At 39.8% G+C, this 22,267-nt stretch overlaps 1 protein-coding gene across 1 annotated transcript in view; it reads left to right on the top strand.

Moving 5' to 3' along the window:
- LOC308127148 (ephrin type-A receptor 6-like) overlaps positions 1–22,267 on the top strand; it is a 59,346-nt gene that overhangs the window by 23,361 nt on the left and 13,718 nt on the right. Inside the window, exons 3-8 of the mRNA XM_080491984.1 lie at positions 944–1,072; positions 2,122–2,271; positions 2,367–2,528; positions 2,650–2,878; positions 14,024–14,179; positions 14,736–15,086. Of these exons, the coding sequence (XP_080348110.1) occupies positions 944–1,072; positions 2,122–2,271; positions 2,367–2,528; positions 2,650–2,878; positions 14,024–14,179; positions 14,736–15,086 (1,177 nt within the window). The remainder of the gene's footprint in view (positions 1–943; positions 1,073–2,121; positions 2,272–2,366; positions 2,529–2,649; positions 2,879–14,023; positions 14,180–14,735; positions 15,087–22,267) is intronic.

Here is a 22,267-nt window from a genome sequence, read left to right as displayed (position 1 = left end):
ATATGCATTCATTTTTTAAGTTGTGGAACCTATAAAGTTCTGTATCGCTCCCCTCTTTTTCTACGGTTCCCTAACTTTTTGTATTCTTTAAGCAGATTTTTCTAAATTGGGAGATCAAGATGTGTTATTTTTGATAAGAATCAAATGCAGATTAATTTTGTATAGTCAATGCATGATAATTCACATGCTGTGGCTTTTTCTTGGGTTCTTTTTTTAAAGTTGTAAAATGAAAAATTTGATAATTTTATCTTTAACCGAATAATATAAACAATTTCTAAACACAAGCCAGAATAGGTGAATCATTAGCAATAGCCGGAGCAACAAGATTACTACTAAACAGGAAGGCTTGATAAAAAATGTGATGCAATGAGTTTGTCTTTACCTTGGCCAATTCAGAAGTGAATCAAAAAAGTGCAGCCAGTTGTTCTCGTACTATTTAGTTATCACGATGTCTTCACCTGTGTAATTGGCACAGTGTCAGCGGCACATGTAATGCCACAGGAGTAGCCAGAGAGGAGTCCTGTCAATGAATGTTTGGGATTTTGAAGCTCTGATCATCACACTGTTAAAGCAGAGCAGACAAATGAGGGAGTCTGGCTGATGCAACGGCTTGAAAACATTTGGTAAAACTAACTTGATGTCTCTGAAACACCATGTTTCTATAGAAATTACGTTTCGCTACATGTAAAGGAAGGTGCACAGACAGAACATTTTGCAGAACAACTCTGAAATGGAGGCATTTATCCTATTCTCCAAATATAACCTCAACAGTATAGAAGAAGCTAGAATGGTATAGCAGTCTATACAAATATTTGAATGTACCATTCAGTCACTGTCACTTACATGAAGTCTGTGTTCAGTTTAAGTGATATTCCTCTTTTTGTAGCACAAACCACAGACTTACTAAACACTGCTCTCTATATGTGCTGTCTGTACTTTACAGTGGGATGCCATCACAGAGATGGACGAGCAAAACAGACCCATTCACACCTTCCAGGTTTGCCACGTAATGGAGCCAAACCAGAACAACTGGCTGCGGTCCGGATGGATCCAACGACAAGCTGCTCAGAGGGTCTGCACCACATTCCAACTCTTCTTCAGACGCTTGATTAATCTTTCTTTCTCAAACACAGAACTCATAAAGTGGCCTTGTTGTTTTGACATTGTCTCAAGGTTGAGCGTCAGAGTCCCCTGGGGGATTTCAATCATCTACGTAAACCATCAGCAGGGAAAATGGCAGTCAGATGTACCTTAAAGTAGCAGAAATAACAAGTTCACTCTCAAGGGGCTGAGTTCCATTAGAGTGGCTCGTAAGATGTAGGATTACTTCTTTGCACCTTGAAAGCAGTGCTTCTTATTATATGCGAAACACAGCTGTAGCCTAAAATACTGAAAACCCTCAGGGTCTGAACCATCAGGTTTTAAAATCACCCTTCTTTTAAAAAGTACACGTCTACATTTTATCCCTACTATATTTATTTTTCCTGTTATCTATTTCCAAATTAATTTAATATATCTTCAATGGCGGAAATTATACTGAAGGTTTGTGCAAAACTGCTGTTGTACATTACTTACTCAGTAAGAAGTCACAAAGTATTAGTAGTATCAGTTTTTTATCACTGGATTTTTTTTTTGTGGCATTTAATAGGCATTCAATTCAGTTAGTGGGATTTTTTTTTTTATATTACTAGTATATAAGCATGGAATGTTCTCTGTTCAAAGAATAAATGAACAACAGACAAAAATGCTAATCTGAAGTCTGAATGTGAATTTCCATTGTGAGCAAACTGAGTAGAAACTTGTTTTAAACTCACAAACTAGATGATAAGGTAAAAATTGTACTTTAGTTCATTTAAAAACCACATACTTCAAAAACATACATTTAATACAATACACACACTTTTTAGTAATTCACTTCCACCCTGATGAATACTTTTTGAAATGTCATTATATTATACTTTTGAACTGGCCAGTATGTAGCAGCCATATGGAGACTATCAGGGAAATCTCACCACCAACAGGAAAACTACAATCCCTCTTCTGATGTTTAAAAGATCCTGGAAAATGTAGTGATCACTGATATATTTTCTTATTTGTTTGTCTTTATTTATTTAATCCAAGGTATATGTGGAGCTGCGTTTCACACTGAGAGACTGCAACTCCATCCCCTGGGTGTCGGGAACCTGTAAGGAAACCTTCAATCTGTTTTACCTGCAGACAGAAGAACCGCTCCCTGCAGCCACGAGGTTTCGTCCGAGTGACTACGCCAAGGTTGGTTATCGACTCCGTCTTGCTCAAAGGACCTTTCGGATGCAACACTGGTATCATTCAATAAAAGTAATTAAGTTGTTGTTGTTGCCTTCCAGGTGGACACCATAGCAGCAGACGAGAGCTTCACACAAACCGATCTGGGAGATCGCGTTCTTCGCCTCAATACTGAGGTGAGGGAGGTGGGACCAGTGACACAGAAGGGCTTCTACTTGGCTTTTCAAGATGTGGGGGCGTGCATCGCTCTTGTGTCTGTCAAGGTCAGTGAGCAAGGTGGCGTGACTTAAGTTTGCATAAACTGCAGCTATGAACTTTTATTCCGGGGAATACTTCAACAATTAATTTATTTTTTTGGTTTGTTTTGTTTTTTCTCCCCTGAAGGTCTTCTACAAACGTTGCCCATCGACTTTAAGGAACTTGGCAGAATTTCCTGACACGGTGCCGCATATGGACTCGTCGTCTCTGGTTGAAGTCAGGGGTGCATGTGTGGACAACGCAGAGGAGAGGGACACACCAAAATTGTACTGTGGCGCCGATGGAGACTGGCTGGTACCACTGGGCCGCTGTGTCTGTAGCATTGGCCACGAGGAGATCGACGGCTACTGCCGAGGTGAGACGCTCCTCTCGCTGTGGATTTGTGTGTGTGTGTGTGTTTGTGTACGTGTGTTTGTATGTGTGTGTGTGTTTGTGCTCAATTTAGAACAGTTCGCTTCATCTTCAGTGTGGTAAAGCTGCAGGTAGAGAGAGTGAGGCAAGAAGAGAAGAGAAGAGAAGAGAAGAGGGGTTGCATCACTAACAGATCTCTAGGGCCTCTCCAGTCATCTGCAGGACTTTGACTTTACAGTGCTGATATTCCCTCCTCTCACTCTAAGATCTTGCATCCTCGTCTGATCCTTTCCGTCCACATTTCCATTCATCTCCCCTCAGCTCCACCTCCCCTCGCCATCTTCTCTGCTCTCTTGTCCACTTTGTTTACCCTCGATCTGCTCCCCTTTCATTCCTCTGCTTTCATGCCTGCCTTTTATTTCACACTCACTACTGTTTTTGTCATCCTTTCCCTCAAAGTGGCTGAAAACAATTCAAATCGGAAGAGATTGCGTGTATCGCTCAGACTTTTCTGGCATTTCAAAATCATTACATTGGCCCTCATGAGGACCTCTCTGGACTCTGTCAATTACGTGGTGTAAATGGGAAAGCAATTTCTCGTAACAATCAAGTTGTTTTTGGACTCTGGGTGTTTATGTCCAATGTTCCCTTGACAAATATCATTCTGTGTGGATAACTGCAAACATCCGGCCAATTAACATTTACATAAAACCACTCCAAACCTAAAAGCCTCTATAAATACCAAAATGCTTTTGCAAATGGATTTTCGGGATGCCCTCTCTCTAATTAGTCATATCAGCATTACCTAAATGTGGCCCATTGTCAGCTGAACAGATTAGAAAAAAGTTGAAGAAACAGTTGGTTTGTTCCAGATAGTCTTTGGCCTGGTTTCTCAATTAGACTGTGCAGACAGGCTTGGAGCTTGCTGGCTAATTGCCTTCATTTGTTAGTTTCACAGCTAATTTAGCTTGCAACTATTTTATTTTATTTTTTTATCCCTAAAACTCCCCCAACCTTCCTGTTCATTTACAACATTCACACTTTTGCTTGCTATTAAGGCATGAGCTGGATTGAGCAACACCGGCTGTATGATTACAATAGAATAGTAGTACGTGTTACTTACCACATTTTGCAGATTTACAGAAGTCTTTGCTGGTTGACGGGAAATTCATGCAGTACCCCTGTGGTGATGTAGTTACTCAGGGTTTTACAGAGAGAACTGGAGCGGTCATTAGTACAGCTGATATGTAGGACAGCCTGTAATATCGCCGTTATTTGCTCCTTGGGTGTAATTTTTCTTTTTTTTATCATTGTCTCTTTTATCTGCTTTTTATTTATCTTTTCTCTCGCTCTCACTTTCAATCATTTCAAGTTAAAGAACACAGAAGCCTGTCAGGAGAGATTACGGATGAGACGACAGCTCAGGAGCAGCCCTCTCAATGGTGTCCCTCGTATAGGTCCTATCCATACCCTCCCTTTTCATCCGCCTTGGCTGACTCTAGTTGCTTTGTTCAATTGTACTGTAGTTGCAACAGTGTCAAGGGGATCTTGGCAGCCACTGCGATGAATGGGTCACTAACTCTTGCAGCAATAACCCACTTGGCACTTGGAAAATGATAAGTGCGAGCCTTTTTACAGCCATATATGCTGTACGCTGCTAACAAACTGCCAGCCCTCCGTGAGTACGTACCTCTTGCTGACAGTAATACTGTAATGTAATTTTAGATTGGGATGATTGAATATATTTTCCCGAAAACCTATATGGGCATTACTAATAGATCAAATAGGTCATCTAATCTTGAAAATTAAACAGGTAACAAATCAAAATGCCTTGTTACATCGTTGCAATATTTCCCATGAACTAAAACCCCAAGGTTGTTTTGCAACCTTATGAATAGATAACCACATATATATATATATATATATATATATATATGAAAATGGCATCTACACTGGTATACACATTATGTATGAAGCATGTCTAGTTCTGATCAGCAAACTATATTTGAATATGTTGCTGCTGGGGATGTGCCTTCAGCTTCCTTTTTTATAGGCAACGATTGAATATTTGCTGTTTGAGTCATCATGAAATCAACAAGGGCAGAACAAACTGTATTTGATTATGGTTGTAAGGTTACCACGAGAATTGATCATTTATATGGTAAATACCACAATAAGACAGAGACTATAAATAAGAGCAAGGCAGAGGAACCATAATAGCACCAATACTACAATCTTTTCAAAAGGATCAAAGCCACTATAATGACATTCAGTGTATTTAAATTGCAGATGAAAGTCAGAATGCAAAGTTCTTGGTGTACAGTTTCCTAGGGCTACTAGAGCCCATCTGTCCCCAGCATGCAAAAAAAACAACAACATTGAAAAAAATTTAAAAAGTGTATGTAACAAGCATTTTCTTAATTTTTTTTTTCAAGTTTCTTCCTTGTTTATGGTCTCATAGACAAAAAATAAAGTGCAATAACTTTCCCTGAACCCAAACTATGGACATCAAATAGCTCATTCTGTCCAATCAGCAGTTCAAGTACAGTTCAACATTTGCAGGATTTCAACCGGAGGATGTTTGTGCCTGAAATACATGAAATTACTGCTTCTCTGCCAAAATTGCAGCTGATTAATTTTCTTCTCATGAGTCAGTTTTAACTCATTTTTGCAGCGCCAATGCAAGACTTCGAAACAAGTTTCCAGGTTGTCTCTTCCGTGGATGGACATATGAAACTTAATCCAATCTTATCATGTGAGTGTTAGTCTGAAACAAAACAAGCGCAATCCCACCGTCGCAATTTCCTCTTCAAAATACTACAGTAGTAGAGAACACCAGTGGTACTGCTAAGCTGTTTAGTTGTTTTTCTCTTCCTGTGCACTGATTGGAACAACATCTTTGAACTCATTACTGTTAAAAGAGATGGTCAATAGAAACAATGCATTATGGCATTACGATTAATGATTTATGACTTCAAGGATTCATGGCCAATTATTTTTTTTCTCATCAATAATTTCCATAGGTCTGCCAGGGCTTGTGCTGTAATGAAGATGTGCACTTTGCAAGTAGTTGCAGGAAGTTTAGGTATGAACTTGCGATGACTTCTGCTTTCTCCTCGTTTTCATTTTGGAACACTGCTTCAAAGGGTACTGTGATCAAAGCTGTCTGAGAGGCAGCATGGGGAAAGAGCAAAAGAGGCAGAGAGAGAGAAAGCGAGGGAGGGAGGGAGCGTGAGAGAGAGAGAGTGAGAGAGAGAGAATAGGGAAAGCCCTAGCGCTCCCAAATATAAGCAGAGCTCTGCACTAACACGTCCATCTTTCCCTCCCAGCTGCCTAAACAAAGGCATCAGCGCTTATCAAACCCTGCTTTCCACCCCAATAGCATTCTGCCAGACTGTTCTGACATCTCAATCGAGCGCTTTATTATTCTATTCCTTTCATTCAGTGTCAGCCACAAGAGGATTACTCAAAGATAGGCTGGTTATATCATGACCTAGATAAGGCAACATCATAGTGCTAATGCTATTTGTTCCACATCCTTTCGTCACAGCATCATATTCAAAAGGCGGCGATGAATTGCAGGGGAGGCTAATAGAGATGTCTTTTCAAATTCCATTTGAATCAGAGCAGAAGAGCAAAAACCCACCAGCAGGATGAGTGATTACACTCTCACATTGCTGAAAACTTCAAATATTTTGAGTCAGTTTTTCGCTGCAGTCACAGCCTGTACTTTTTTTTTTTTTTTTAATTATATTGAACCCAAAACACTTTAACTCCCTCTGCCCTGTTCACTAAATTTGACAGTCACTAACATTTTAGAGTGACACAATAAAGCCCATCAGATATTTTACTCTTCCTGTCTAATGCTGTAAGACATGCATCATGCATCATAGACTTTTAGAAATGGAATATATGTGTTTTACTCGTGAGTTCCAGGCAGAAGAACAAACCTGTGACCTCAAAATCAAGTAAGATGGAATTGTAAATGAAGAAATCAATACGTCTCCTGGTTGTATCCGAGTCACCAAGCACCTCTTCTGTCCATTGAGGACTGTGTTTACTCTGGCCTCTAACACAGCACTGCCAGACTAGAGCATCACTCATTCTCTGTGAACTTCCCATCTGCATATCAAAGCTGGGAGACCAGAGTAAACATAGTCTCTGGCTCCATCTGTTTCTGACAACGTAAAGCCAAGAGAAAGCTTCCAACTCTACTCACCCAAACAACTTGAAATCTCAAAGCTGGCGCATCATCACGTTCCTGCAGGCGGGCAAGCGATGCATCTTGGGAGATCAATTCTGAATTGATGCTTTTCACCACAGGACAAAGATGGTTCATTATGAGTTTCCAGCCAGCTTCCACTGGTTATCTAGCGAGTGTTGGGGTTGATTTACCGGTCCTGGCCAGGCTTTCACGTCGGCTTGTGCAGCATGTCGGTTAATTAATTCTCATCTCCAGGCATCACTCGTTTCATACTCAAGCATGCTTATTGGCACAAATGGAAGTCTATGAGATGCAGCCCACTTGCACGTGTAATGAAATAACCTGCGAGACTAAACAAATAAACATCTTCATGCTCTTGTGCCTGATGGGACACCGGGGACGTGCGGTCAGCAAAAGTTTCATAAAAAGCACTGTGCCACAAAGAAAATCCGTATTTCATTCCAATTATTTCAAATCATCACATTTGCATATTTCTTGTTCTTGTTGCGTTCTCAATTCTTGTCACTAATAAGATATGTGTAGATCATTTTTTTTAATCAGTTCATCAAGTTGATCTTTAGAGTACTTTTCCCCTGATGACTACTGATAAAATTTGTTAAAACTCACATAAAGATTAAAAACTACTCAGCCTAAATTTGATCCCTGGAAAATGTCACGGTTAAACTCATAAAATCACTATGAGCTTCCGCCAAACTTCACATAGAATTCAGATTAATCAGATTAATATAATTGACAACATTGAAAAACAGTAGATGCCAAGAGGATTTTGAAGTCAATCTAAATAAATTGTGTTCTCCATAAGTATGTCAGAAACTGTACATGTTTCGAGGACTATTACTGAGAACAGTCGCAGTACTGTGATGTTTTCTAAAACCAGACAGATAACTTTATGAAATGCTTCTGGGGTTAATAACATCTTTCAACTGGTTAGAACCAATCCTAAATTCCCCATTACTTTGAAACGACAGACTGGAAACAGGTATGATTTTACAAAGTGATTCATCCAGATTGTTTGTCTTAGTATGGGTTGAATAATAGCAGTCTTCGAAAGAGTAGACAATGTATTTCAATTGCAAATGAACAGCAGAAAGCTGCCAGTGCCTTTTGCTTATGCTTGTTCTTGTGTAATTGTTGGGTTTTTCTCAGCAAAAGTGCCTTTAAGCAATGATATTGAATTGAATTAAATTAAATTAAATTAAATTAAATTGAATTGAATTGAATTGAATTGAATTGAACTGAATCGAATCGAATTGAAAATTAACAATCCAATCCAAACCAGTCGAATTAAATTGAAAACTAGAGCATTACCTCTGCTTCTGTGTAGGTGGCAGTGCTGAGCACATAGTGTTTCCGTCACTTATAAGCTCGGTTAACGACAAACATGCCCTTCACTTCATACTTTTTGATTTTTTTAAAATCTCTGACCTTCTTACTGAAATAATCTGTACATCAGCTGCCAGGAAACTAAATGCCCGCTGCTGATCAATACACGAAGATCCCCCCCAAAAATGAAAGATTAAATTACGATGCACGTTGTTGTAGCGCAGAAACACATGGGGACCGACAGTCTCCTATGTCTACCTACAGGATCTGAAGAAAATCAGAACACCAATCAGCTCTCAGTTTTGATTCCAATCAGGAGCGTTTTTCAGGCAGAAAAGGACAGAAATTTCACATCAACGACTAAGGAGCCAAACTAAATATTGAAGTGAGGAGTACTTAAAAGGAACAAGGAAATGTGATTATGAAAGGTGAAATTGCACGAGGTAGAAAGAAACAAACAAATCTTAAAGAGCGCTCTGTCAAGTCTTCTCTCAACCAGAGGAGGCAAGTCACAAATAATTTGTTCTTACATTTTGGTGACATTTTGATCTCGACTTTTGAACAGAAATGTCTGTATTTTCTATTGTTACATTCTTAAAAGTGTCTTGTTATTTCTTTCAATTTCTATAAGGACTCAGATTTACAGTGACATAATCAAAGCAGTCCTCCCATTCACTCCGGACAATTTGTCCAAACCCAAACGCTGGAATATGTTTATTCAGGGTACAACTTCGTTGTTGTTTTTTTCACGAGACCTAATACTCATACCGGTTGTCAGGTGACAACTGAAGTCATTCATTTTATGAAAACACAAGTAGTTCAACAGTGATTGTCATAATAATTGAAAATGATGTGAAAAACAATCAAAGTTAAGACATATTAAGATTTGATATTGATTGAAACAGGTTGTACACCTCTACCAGCAGCACCCCTTAAAAAATTGAGTATACTTCAGAACCTGTACATTTCTCTACTTTTGCTTAGGTAAATTATCCATCTTTCTACTCCAGTGAAGAATATCACAACCATCTCTGCCACCTCATATCAAATTCCTCACATGAAGTTTGAGACGGTGATGCAACAGTGTTGCGGCGGCTGCTTGCTGCACGGATCCCGACTTGCCAAACGAAATGAAGAATATAGATTTCAGTAATCGGATTCAATTTAAGTGAGTCCTCCTGATGGGAACAAAAACTTATTCTTCGTGTAGCATTTTCTGCCAGGCTGTGCATCTCATCTCTGCTTCCAGCTTTTCAGATCTGTGGATTTGATTGCACTCCTCTTTTTCTGCTTCTGCATTTTGACTTGTGGAAAGTAAGAGCGTCCTCCTTTTGTTCACGACGATAAACAATCGGTTGATTAACGAAAAGTGAAATTCACTGACTGAAGAATTTCTTAATGGAGTGGCTCTGCTTTTAAAAATGATCTTAATCATTGTTGTTGTATGTTTCATGTACATGAAGAGCTTTTTTTTCCCTGGAAAGGAGCCCGTGTTTTGTTTCTCTCACGAGAAAGATATGAGAAAGGAAAATGGCTTGACGAAAACCCAAAGAAGTGACTTTAAACAAATTGGATCTCGCATGTCTCTGCGTGGGTGGGTGTGCCCGTGTGTATTTGTGTGTTTGTGTGCGCAATATGTTTTCCAACTTTTTGATAGAAATAGTGCTATGAGTGTTGTGATTGCTTTTTGGTGGTGATCTTCCCAGCTTATACTTGAGAGCAGGGAGCAGCTGGAATTTTAAATGAATCTGTGTGTTTGTTGCCTTTGGCAGGACCTCCACTTGGGAGGAAAGTAATATCCATGTGAATGAGGTTCCCTCAAAAATTGGAAACTCTGTGACAAATTACTCTTCTCATTAGGAGCTAAGCAGCAACGTGATTTTGGCGAGATTTGTCTGTATGTCAATCTTCTATCTCATCTCCCCTTTTGCATATCTTTACTCTGAAGTCCAACCATTTCATGAGGTTTTATTGTCTTGTGTGTTACTTCCTTTTTTTTTGGGGAGCAAATTCTTTTCTGCACGGCGCTAGTGCAAGTTATTTCTCATTTTTCTGCTGAGAAAAACAATTGGTAGACGTAATACTGTTTCAATAACTGCATTTTTCTAGCAGATGGAGCCGGTGGAATTCAATGATTTGAATGAAATGCCTCACAGCTAAAATGTCAGTAATTTGAGTCTGGTTGGAGTGGATACCCAGTTTTTTTTTTGTTTTTTTTTATTACAGCCTAGAAATGTGCATTTGAAGGTTAACCAGTCTCTTTAAATTGTGCATAAGCATGAATGCAAGTAGTGGTGGTTACATGTTCTCTCTAATTGCCATGTATTTGGGTGTATGTGGGTACCGCGGATATGTGGGGCAGCACAATGGTCACAATAGTGATATAGTATATATTTTGTATGTGTTTTCTTTGGTGCGCTGTAATCTTGTCACGTTTCTTTAAACTTCACTTGTCTTTATCTATGTTAAGTCAGTAGAACCATTTCACACTTCTCATCCTCCTCCTTTTTTTAGTATGTGGTGTTGTATTCCCTCCTTGGGTTGATTGACGCCGCTTCGGATTATTCCGGTTGTGTCTACTTTTCCCTCTTTTTCAGTCTGCTTTTTTGTGTCCGTCTGTCAAAACACTTGTTTCTGATCTTGCAAACATGTCTGTTTTCCAAAGCAACACCTTTTGCTTTTTGTCTTCTGGGATTCCTGGTGATGACCTGGTTCCTAGTTCTTTGGTTATGACTTTGTCTATTGTAGGACTTTGTGTTGCTGTCCACCGGGGAAACTTTTCTTTTGTGTTCATCATCTTTATTAAAGATCCCTTTTTGTTTTGAGTCCTTTAACCTGCAACCCCGACAGGCACAGCTCGAGCACTTAAGTGTTTCCTCCCAGTGTTCCCTGCAGCAAAGTTTGCTCATACACTTTACATTATGTTGATGTCACTCATAAAAATAACTTTTTTGCCCCTTGGTATTTTTCACTAATAGGCCTTTAATACCTCCAAGGATTAAATTTCATAATCCTGTATTAATGGATTTATCTGCAGTCTGAGGTCTCTTGTCAACAGTCTTCATTTCATAGAAATTGTCTTTGGGGAACATATTTTTTGTTGTTGTTGTTGTTGTTTATCTTTTAAAGTGATTTGCACAAGTGGCAAATCCTGCTGAGTTATACATACATGTGAAAAACTGTGAGGGTGGGGGCACTACTGGAACTGATGGGAAGTCCCACTTTGTAACACTACTCCCACCAGAGACTCATTAATGAGCATGTTATGCAACTGAGGTTCAAGTTGAGGGATCTTACCGAAGTGCATCACAGGAGTTGATTTTTAATCTTTCTGTCTGGGAGTTCCCTTTACTGGGACTGCATGTGCTATTAAAAACCAAGCCTAAAACTCAGTGTCAAGTTCAGTAAAGGGACTACCAATTACTGTCACAGATGGAGCATCGCGCTTTATTATGTGACGTATATATCGATAGTACAATTGTGACTGACTTATTAAAAAACATCACGAAACATCCCTTCATGGATTGGTTGGATCTTAAACATACAATTTTAAATAAGTGGAAAAAGAAGTTTGTAAAGACGTGTGTGTTTTGTATATCTCCAGTTGCACAGCACTGTCTATCGAGAAAATAGCCCAAGTGTCATGAGACCTTCAAGACAATGAAACATGTTAATTCCCAACACCATTGCCAAGCCTACACATTCAGTATCCTGCTATTATCATAAGATTTTACATTGCTGAGAACAAGTGATTCCTTTCATCCAACTCCCACATGACATGTATCACTGATTTTAAGAAAAGAAAATCAAAATTCACTTTGAGAGTCAAAGGTTATGTTTCTCTGTGTGTGGGAGGTGTATGTGAAACGGTTCAGTTTGTCTTCTGATATTCCAGGGGCTAACGTGCAGGAATGCCCTTCTCCAGGCTGCAGAAACAAGACATTATCGTCAGTGTAGCAGAACAATTCAACTGTTTCATGAGTAAGTTTGTCAACATTTTGGATATATTCCATGATTTCTATAAAGTCAACAAACTAAACAATAATAACCCATCACCAAGTGTTTTGAGTAGATTACTACAAACTTTTTGACTGACAGACCTCATTCATGAGAGAATAAAATGTCTAATACTGAGAGAAAATAGTATTTTTTTCTTAAAGGAAGCGTTCAATAACCTTGTGTGAGAAAAGAAGGACCTACCCAGATGTGCCACGCTGCTGCTTTTCTTTTGTTGTTGTTTATGAATACCAGGGAAAATATTAAAATGTTGATAATATGAAGCCCCTCTAGCAGCCTGTCATGAAGTCTTGATTGAATTCTTGTGTGGGTTTCCTTTCTGCTCCGTCACTGCATTGTCTGTTCGGTAGCTGGCACATTTATTTGCTAATTCCGAAATTATTATCCCACCCACACAACAATATTAGCAAACAAATAACTTTGCAATAAACATGTCCCAAATTTCTCAAATATTAAATAAGTGCGCTATTAGTGCTTTATTCTCCTCTGCTGAGATAAGCCCGGAAAGAAGGAGGCAATCTGCAACGGTTTTGCCATCTTCTGATAAGCCTTAAGGGAATGAGCGGCGGTGAGGAAAGCAGGAGGACAGATGGGAGGAGAAAATATATTGGAATAAAGATGAAAAACAAGAAAAGGTGAAAATGTGGCAGAGCAGTTGGGGCAAAAATTGAAAAGATAAGAAAAGAAGAGTTAGTTGAGTTGATGGAAAGAAAGAAATATAAGGTGAACCGGTGTAAGGATGGAAAACGGTGAAGACGGAGCTCAGCTATCGGGCCATGTACAAGGATGGAGGTTTTAGAATGGAAACGGACTGTAATTATATTTCCATAATTCATTAGATACGTGACTGTGCAAACAGTTAATTTCAAGAACCTTGTTTGAGAGTTATTAAGACATCTTTCTTCATTTCTTTATGTTTTTGCTCTGTTCATTGGTAGGTGAGCATTAATCTATAGGGAGAATGTCGACATGCTATCAAACATAATGTTACAACTATAAAATGTATAGCAATATGGAAAACTTCAGTTTTGCTGTCAGGTACTGTCCCCAATTACAACCAAATCACCTGTGTTAGATTAATAAAGATAAATTGTTTTCTATAAGGTATGACTGAGTGCATTTAGAGAGCATCATTAGGAAATACTGCCATTCAAGTTTGCTTCACTTAACACTGTAAAATGTTCCCTTTTTCCAGTGAGAAGTTCCAAGTTGATGGATTCAGATATTTTCTCTCATGTTTGTCAGAATTGTTTCAACCTGAAGTTACTCAGAGTTGTAGCATCTGTTCAGATTTTGAAGTGATAATGTCATGCAGTGTGTGTGTGTGTGTGTGTGTGTGTGTGTGTGTGTGCGTGTGTGCGTTTGTGCGCGTTTGCAATGCCATAATCTGAAAAGCTCTTTCTTAGTGCATTTCTAATAAGGAAGTGACAGTGATCTATTGTACCTCAGGAAATAAGGTCAGACCACAGGTGAGCAGAGGAGCAGCTGGAGTTTTGGATTAAATGTGCGAGCTGATAGAAATGCAGTTGTGTGAGCAACACAAAGCATTTCGAACGGTCTTTTTCCTCTGTGCTCTCTCTGCAGCTTGTAACCCGGGCTCCTTTAAAGCATATGCTGGGAACACCAAATGCTCCAAGTGTCCTTTACACAGCTCCAGCCATGACCAGGCCGCCACCATCTGTCACTGCGATAAAGGTTTCTACAGGGCTCTCAAAGACCCCACCACCATGGCTTGTACAAGTTAGTACAATACTTTTAAAGTGCCTCTCTTTTTGTGGTACACCAGAAATAATGTAATCTTCATTTTTTCCAACATTTTCAAAATTTCTTTATTTCAGTTTTGTAACTCTTGTTTAGTCATACATAGCCATTTATGACACTTGCCTCTATGAAACTGACAAGCTGCGTGCTGGATCGCCGCTCTTATATATTCAAAGACACAATCTCAACAGTTCATTTTTATATTTGCCAAATCAGATACAGTAGAGCTGTGAGATGTGGTAAAATATGAGCTGTTACAATTTTATTCAAGAAACGGACACAAGCTGTTAGAATGAAATACAGCTGAATGCCTTTATAGCCAGCCGCACACACCCTGACTTTACCTACATATTGAGCACATATTGTAGGCTGCTAACTTCTTTAATTATCTGATTGTGTCCATGTGTCCACTCCTCAAGGTCATATGATGTGACACTACAAACAGCCATCTCTAAAAAAAAAAAAAAAAAAAAAAAAAGTGACAAGTGAGTTACCAATGAGTCGTTGTCTTCAAATACTTCTCTTTTCTCTTCAGGGCCTCCGTCAGCCCCCAGGAGCCTGGTCTCATTGATCAACGACACGGCTCTCTTCTTGCAGTGGATGCCTCCTAGTGATACAGGAGGCAGGAAGGACATCACTTACAACGTCCTGTGCCAGCGCTGTGATGGAAGCGACACGGACACTGTTGTGACACAGTGTGAACCCTGTGAGCCAGACCTGCGGTTTATCCCTCGCCCGCTTGGTATCACTGGTACCTCTGTGGCGATATTAGATTTTGCAATGCACGCCAACTACACCTTCCACGTCGAGGCTGTGAACGGTGTGTCTGCGCTGGTCATGGCTGCCCGATCGCTGGCAAACGTCACCGTCAATACACACCAAGCTGGTGAGTAGCAGGCTTGTTGATCACTTTCAGTTTCTGTCTGTTTGGTTGGCTTGTTCCAATAACGACAAGCAGATATTCATGTCAAGTCAAGTCCTTTATATATTTCACGCAACAATGATACATAGTATAATGGGCAGTTAAAAGCTTTAAGTACATGTTCCGCACCGAAACAACTGTCTTTATAGGATAGAGGAATAAAAATGTAAAAATTCAAATTTAGAACCAAAAATAAGGAAAATAGCACACTATATGACAATATTAATATATTAAAGAAAACTAAGTCACACGAAAAATTAAAGATAAATAGATAAATGTAGATAGACCAGTGTCAGTAGTGCAAGTCCACAAAATAATAAAAGCAAATTGTTGGGTCTATTTTTCTCGGTTCAGCAGGCGGACAGCCTGAGGGAAGAAGCTCCTCCTCATTCTCTCTGTGTTTGCCTTCAGGCCGTGGTAACGCCGCCCTGACGACAGCAGAGAGAACAATCTGGTGGCTGGCTGGGTGGGCTCACTCAGAATCTTCCTGGCCTTTAACCTGCATCGTTTGTTGTAAATGTCCTGCAGGTTGTGGAGGGTGGTTTCCGATGGTGCGCTCCATGAGGCGGACCACCCTCCTCAGGGCCAAGAAGTCCTGCTGTGTGCTGCTGCCCATCCAGGTGATGATACTCCAGCCAAAACATTGTCAATGGTGCAGGTGTAAAAGTTTCTGAGCACCTTGAGAGGGAGCTTAAAGTCCCTCAGGCGACTGAGGTGAGATGCTGTGGAGCTTTCTTCACCAGGATGTTGATGTGACAGGACATCGTCAGGTCCTGTGTGACGTTGACCCCCAGGTACTTGAAGCTCTCCTCTCGCTCCACCTCGGTCCCGCTGATCCTGAGTGGGTGGTTCGCCCTCTGCTGCTTCTTGCCGTAATCCACAATCAGCTCCTTGGTCTTGCTGTCGCTCAGGAGGAGGCTGTTGTCTCTGTACGAGTCCACCATGTGGGTGACCTCCATCAGATAGTCCTTCTCATTGTTGTTGGAGATCAAACCCACCACTGCTGTGTCATCAGCAATCACGTGTTGGAGACTGATGTGGACACACAGACATAAGTATATAGTGAGTACAGCAGAGAGCTCAGTCCACAGCCCTGGGGGGGGGGGCACCAATGTTGAGGGTTCGTCAGGGGGATGGGTGATTTCACATTCGAACCACCTGATGTCTGCTGGTCAGAAAGCTGTCGACCCACCTGCACAGGGAGGAGGCGAGTCCAATGTCTTGCAGCTTGGTGACTAGTACGGAGGGGATTATGGACTGGATTATGTTGAATGCTGACCTGAAGTCCAAAAAAAACCATTCGCACATAATTCCCCTTCCTAGTGTCCAGGTGGGCCAGGGCTGTGGTTGATGGTGTCGTCTGTGTTCCTGTTTGGCTGGTATGCAAACTGGCAGGGATCCAGAGGCGGGGAGGGAGGAGGTGATGACGTTTTCGACTCGTCTTTCAAAACAATTCATTCAGCAGCTATTTTGATCCATCTAGTTTTTTTCTTGGCTTCAATGGAAGATACAGTCAATTTATTTTTACTTGAGGGCTTCAACATATTAGAGAAGAAACTCTTTTTTTCAACTGAAGTCATAATTCAAAGTTAATTAAACCTTTCATTCCCATTTTATACACATCTTTAGAAAATCTTAAGATTTCGGACTAGTAATCTAAACTAGTATCTGATCCAAGCTTTTCTCTTCAAATATGAAAGTTTCATAACAAAGAGTTTCATAGTGGTAGTGTGTGTGGGACAATAATCTTTTTGAAATTGCTGGAATGGGGCAAAATCTATATTGGTGGACAAAGAAATTCCAGTACTCTGTCCAGCCTGAGAGATTGAATGATGTTTAAAAGACCCTGCTGCTGCTCAATATTTTTTCTTCTCATTATCAAGGTTAAGATTCAGATGTCCATGTTTAGCCTTGAAATATTAATTAAAACTCTTCTTTTACACCCTTCATTGCCTATGCATGCCTGTTTGTAGTTGCATAATAACGTATCCATACCCCCAGAACACTTTGCATTGCAGCTGAGTTCAGATGAAACTATACGGCAGCATTTCTCTTGCAAGATTTGCCTTTCTCCCTCCTGAGCACCCTGGGATGTGTTCAAGAGTCTTTCTCTCTCCATCCAGTTTCATATGTCAATAGGTGAAACACGCTTGTGACCCTTAAAGAGCTGACAGGGCCACTGTGACCTGAACCTACCTCTAATTAGCAGAACTCAGCTAACCCCAGGTCAACCACAGCTGCCAGTTCACCAGGGAGCATTGTCTTAAGCTTGAATTAAGAAAAAAAACGGAGACCTGCGGTTCAACCCGTCGCTTATATTTTAAGGGCAAGTATATGGATGGAATAATTGATGGGCACGGTTGGGATGACGGAAAGGATAGGAGTGAATTAATAAATTATACCGGGATGTACTATGTGAACACATTTGCACCTCTTTCAACATGTTCGGCAAGACAGTATTGGGATGAAATTCAGATGAGAATGAGACTGAACATTCTTCTGTGATAGATACTTAAATACTAAATTGTGGGTATATCATTCAGTTTGTATCTCTTGATTGACTGCAACACTGTCATCTGCCGTCCATCCATCCATCCATCCATCCATCCATCCATCCATCCATCCATCCATCCATCCATCCATCCATCCATCCATCCATCCATCCATCCATCCATTCCAAACTTTTTGATTAGTTGTGAAACCAAAGGAAGTATCAAAACAGTTAGAAATGTAGTTTTTCAAGTTTTATTTGATAATGTTGTCTCGGCTCTTTGAACATTGAGGTTGAATAAACGTTTATTTTCAAATTGTGGCTTTTTAATTGTGAACATGACACCTACTATTTTTCTTATCCCACTAGATCAATAGGTCAAAAGCTGTCTAGAAAAGAATTAATACCAGAAGCTTAAGTAATTATCGAACATCTAAAATAATTCTAAGTGGCGGATTGTGACTCCTGAGACGTGATGTGACACAATCAGCTCATAAAAAGCCACAGAAGTGCTTTCCAACAGTGGAGTTTCCTTTATCTCTAAAACTGTGTTTGGCATTGTCCAGAGTGCAGTGAGCAAGCAGATCCAATATTAGCTTGGTTTTATTTGGTCTGTCACTGAATCAATAATTAGAGACAACTGATGGGACCTGCCACCAGCTCCATCCCTCCATTCAAACAGTGGAAGTGATTTTCGGTGTGGGCTGAAATGAAAAGTCACTTTCTGAATGTTCTGTACTCTGCTGTTTTGTAATTAAAAAGACTCAGCCACTGCTGTGCCCAAATGATTATTCATATTCACTCTTTAGAATATTATATTTACTCTCCTATGCAGAGAAATGCTTGCAAAAAGGAGCTCATTAATTACCCTCATTGAAAAGTGACGTTCATGCCCTCTTCTGAGAACACTAAGCCAGATGGCATTTCTGCTTGAAAGTTCACTGAAACGATTCATTGATTGTTGAAATTTGGGGATATTAATTATTTTCTATAGACTTATCAATCAATGCCTTGTTTAGATATATTTTCAATGACGTTCTTGATTTGAGAGAGAACAACCCATGACTACAGTGCAACATTTAGAAGTAGCTTTTCAGCCGTTTAGAAGAAATCCCAAAAGGTTTAGCAGAAATATTGAAATGGAAACAAATCAAACAAATATAAACCTACGATATAATTGTTAAAGAAAATCTCTCACGTTCATTGCCTGAGCCACATGAATATGAATTTCATCGCAGTTTACTCGGTGCTTGTTGAGACATTTTAATCTCGACCAATGTAGAAATCTGCACCGTCAGCTCATGATATGACTCTAACTCATAAAGATCAGTGGTGTAGTCTACATGATGGACAGTAAGACACTGTATACCCACCAAGAATGCTTCGGGATTACAGAATAACTGCTGGAAAATGAAATGTTCTATATAGATAAGGGTAAAAAAAACAAAAACAGCTATTAGCTCACAGGTACAGTGATGGAAATCATCCATCCATCCATCCATCCATCCATCCATTCAACCACCCATCAACCAACTTCAGGTGAAAGTACACTGGACTGGACCAGCTGACACACATTCGTACCTACCAGACATTTTAGACTGAAAATACATTTTTACAAGTTATTCTTGCTCTGAGGCAAGAGCACTAACCGCTACACCTTCCTAACATGATGTCATTCGGAGCAAAATGTTAAAAATGCTGCCCCTGTGTATAGTACGTAATACAAAGCCGGAAATCCAGCAGCTTCCTGTGTCAGACGCAGTGAGATGTTATGGGAATTGAGGCAGCAATAATATCGATAAGTGGCAGAGAGGCGCCCAGGCTGAGTGAAGTGAATGGAAGAACACATTTTAAACATGTTGTTATTCAGCCTGTTCTAGCTGTGATTCTGAAAGGTGCTCTTTGAGGTGAAATTCCCAAATTTATAATTTTCTTATTGACCTTCATTTATCAATTGGCTCTCTCCGTGAGGATTAGGGGCTCGCAATGTTTATGAGTCAGTAACAATTGTTCACATTTTTATTTCTAATATTATCATATTTATACTCCTGCATATTAAAAGTCTTCCTCAAATAACTGACATGGCTGATCCACACTTGTGTACACACTTGAAGATGTATTGTATTGGGGTATTAGTGAAATGCATGCTGATCGCCTGTCATCATACTAAAGAAATCAGATGTCAGGCGTAAGCAGCATGTGTCACTTCTTACCGGTTTCTCTGGCACAGGCAGCCAGACGGATGGAGGGAAGTTAGGAATGCAAAATAATCTCTCCAGAGAAGGAGAAGCAGCCTGTGGGGATGTTCCCTGGATGTTTAGAGTGGATTAACTTGTCAAACCGCTTTTCCTCAGTAGACATGTTGTATGCGTGCGTACACACACACATACACACACACCCACACACACACACACACACACACACACACACACACACACACACACACACACACACACACACACGCACACACTGCAGTGCACATGCAAATAAGCAGTCAAAAAAACCACATACTTGCCATTTGCACACATGTACCGCCTACAGACAGCATATGTACAGGTAATCATTTACCCAGTGCTCATTCGTCGTGTCTCCTCATGGTATTTCTTTTTTTCTCCCACACACATTTCTGCCATACTCCGGTTTTTAAATCAACATAAATGTATTCAATAGCTATAGCTGTGTTCATTAATGAGAGTACAATGATGCTATGTTTAAGTTCGAGCTGCGAGGATGCGGGGTAACGTGATCCTGGTATCTTGTTTGCTATCTTTTCACGGCACTGCGCATTTTAATTGAGAAAAGGACAAAACTAAAAACATTTTTTCTCACTTCTAATACTTTAAATAAAATAAAAGCTCCGGTCAGGAGTTAAAAATATAAGAAAACAAACAGGTTTTATCGGAAATTCAATAAACGGTGTAATTGAACTGTGAACAAAAGAAAAATCCATTAAGAGAACTTCTTCATTAGAAAGTCTATTTGAAGTCAAGTTTCAAAGCATATATGGCACATACATTGCATGAATAACACACGGTGTATATTCTATACATATACATGTATATCTGACTGTGTGCAAATCACTCTTGAAGCGTGTGAAAGCTTGTCGTTTCAAATGAAGCAGAACTGTCATTGAGGGGAGAGAAATGCTCGTTACTAATCCGTGCATGTTCAAACCTCTGTTTTGCCGGACTGTAGATGGACAGTCTCATTGCCAATTAAAACAGATACTGCAAGGTGATTCTCATAATTGATTGTGATATTATGCCGATGATGAAATAATAGCCTATCAAAAGGAGGATTAGCAATTAACTGGATTTCTTAGTGAGAAGGAGGCAGACTGATTTATTTTCTGTTGGCGTGCTGTCTGTTTGTAAATTGTATATTAATGCTTCATTATGCTTTTAATTACGCTATACCTATTAATCAGAATTACTGATAATTCCTCTTCCCTGTTGCCAGTGTGCTTGCCTAACCTTGATAAGTTATAATGCTCACTTAAGGAAGATGTGGGATTTCTTTCAGTGTTTTTGAGTATGTGGTACATGAAAGATCAGTTAGTTTTGCAGCCGCACAGTATCTGTTTCATTATGAATCCTCAGAATACACAGGTAACCATTTTAAACATCCTTTTATGTGTGTGCAGTCCTGCTGAATTAATTTCACTGCTAAGCACAATGGTGGGTTTCTGATGGAGGCCATCAAATGTTGTCCTAAAGCTTCTGAAGTCAGCAGAGAGAGCAGCATCATCTCTGTTTATGAAGAGTGAACTGCACTCGGCTCAGAATAACCTTGTAGTTGTTGCTCAGCCGAGCGTTTTTCACTGAGGATTCCTCCCACCAAGTTCACTGCGGTATTCTGGAAAGAGGCACACAGAATCCAGTGTGAATGTGTGTAAGATGTACGATGCGCAGGGCAAAAATGTGCCCGTGAAGCAGCAGCCACAAATACAGACTCAGTCTTTGGCAAAAGTAATTCTTACATAAGATTGGTGGGCAGGCTGTCCCAGTTGAGGACGGACATGATCTCCTTGGACTGACAGTGGTGCAGTGGTGAGCATTGTTACTCCATAGCATGATGTGGGTTCAAGCCTGGGTGGGGAGTTCCATTCTCCTGAGGTCAATTGGTGACTCTAAACACGACAAAGGTGTGCGAGTGTGTTTGGTTGTTTGTCCTGCGATGGACTGCTGACCACAGTGTACCCTGCACTGGATAAAGCAGTGTAGAAGATGGATGAATGATTGAAATAAAAATCATATTCACATGAGTCCAATCATTGGCATAGTAAGACCTATTTGTATGATTTATTGAGCCATTGCTAGTAATCTTAGGATTGGACATATGTTCGTGAGGTCTCATTTTAAGTGCACAGATTTTTAGTAACTTTTAATTTGATTAAGCCTCATGTACAATTTCCTTAATGGGATGAGTTTGTGCTTATCAATCCTTCCTGTTTGTTCTTTTTTTTTGTTTTGTTTTGGGTTATTTTACAAATAAATACTCATTGAAACAAAATACTAACATGTTTTAGTAATATTTAAGCAAATTGTACTTGTACCTCGTTTAGATTTTTAGTCATCTCTGAGTAATGATCCAAACAGAGGAATTAGTCCTTTTTAAGTACATGTTGAAATTCGGATAAATCTGAAGTTTGATG

The sequence above is a fragment of the Lipophrys pholis genome (assembly GCF_963383615.2).
Source record: "Lipophrys pholis genome assembly, chromosome: 2".
NCBI lineage: Eukaryota > Metazoa > Chordata > Actinopteri > Blenniiformes > Blenniidae > Lipophrys > Lipophrys pholis.
The sequence above is the reverse complement of the archived record's forward strand: the minus strand, read 5'-3'. Positions and strand labels throughout refer to the sequence as shown.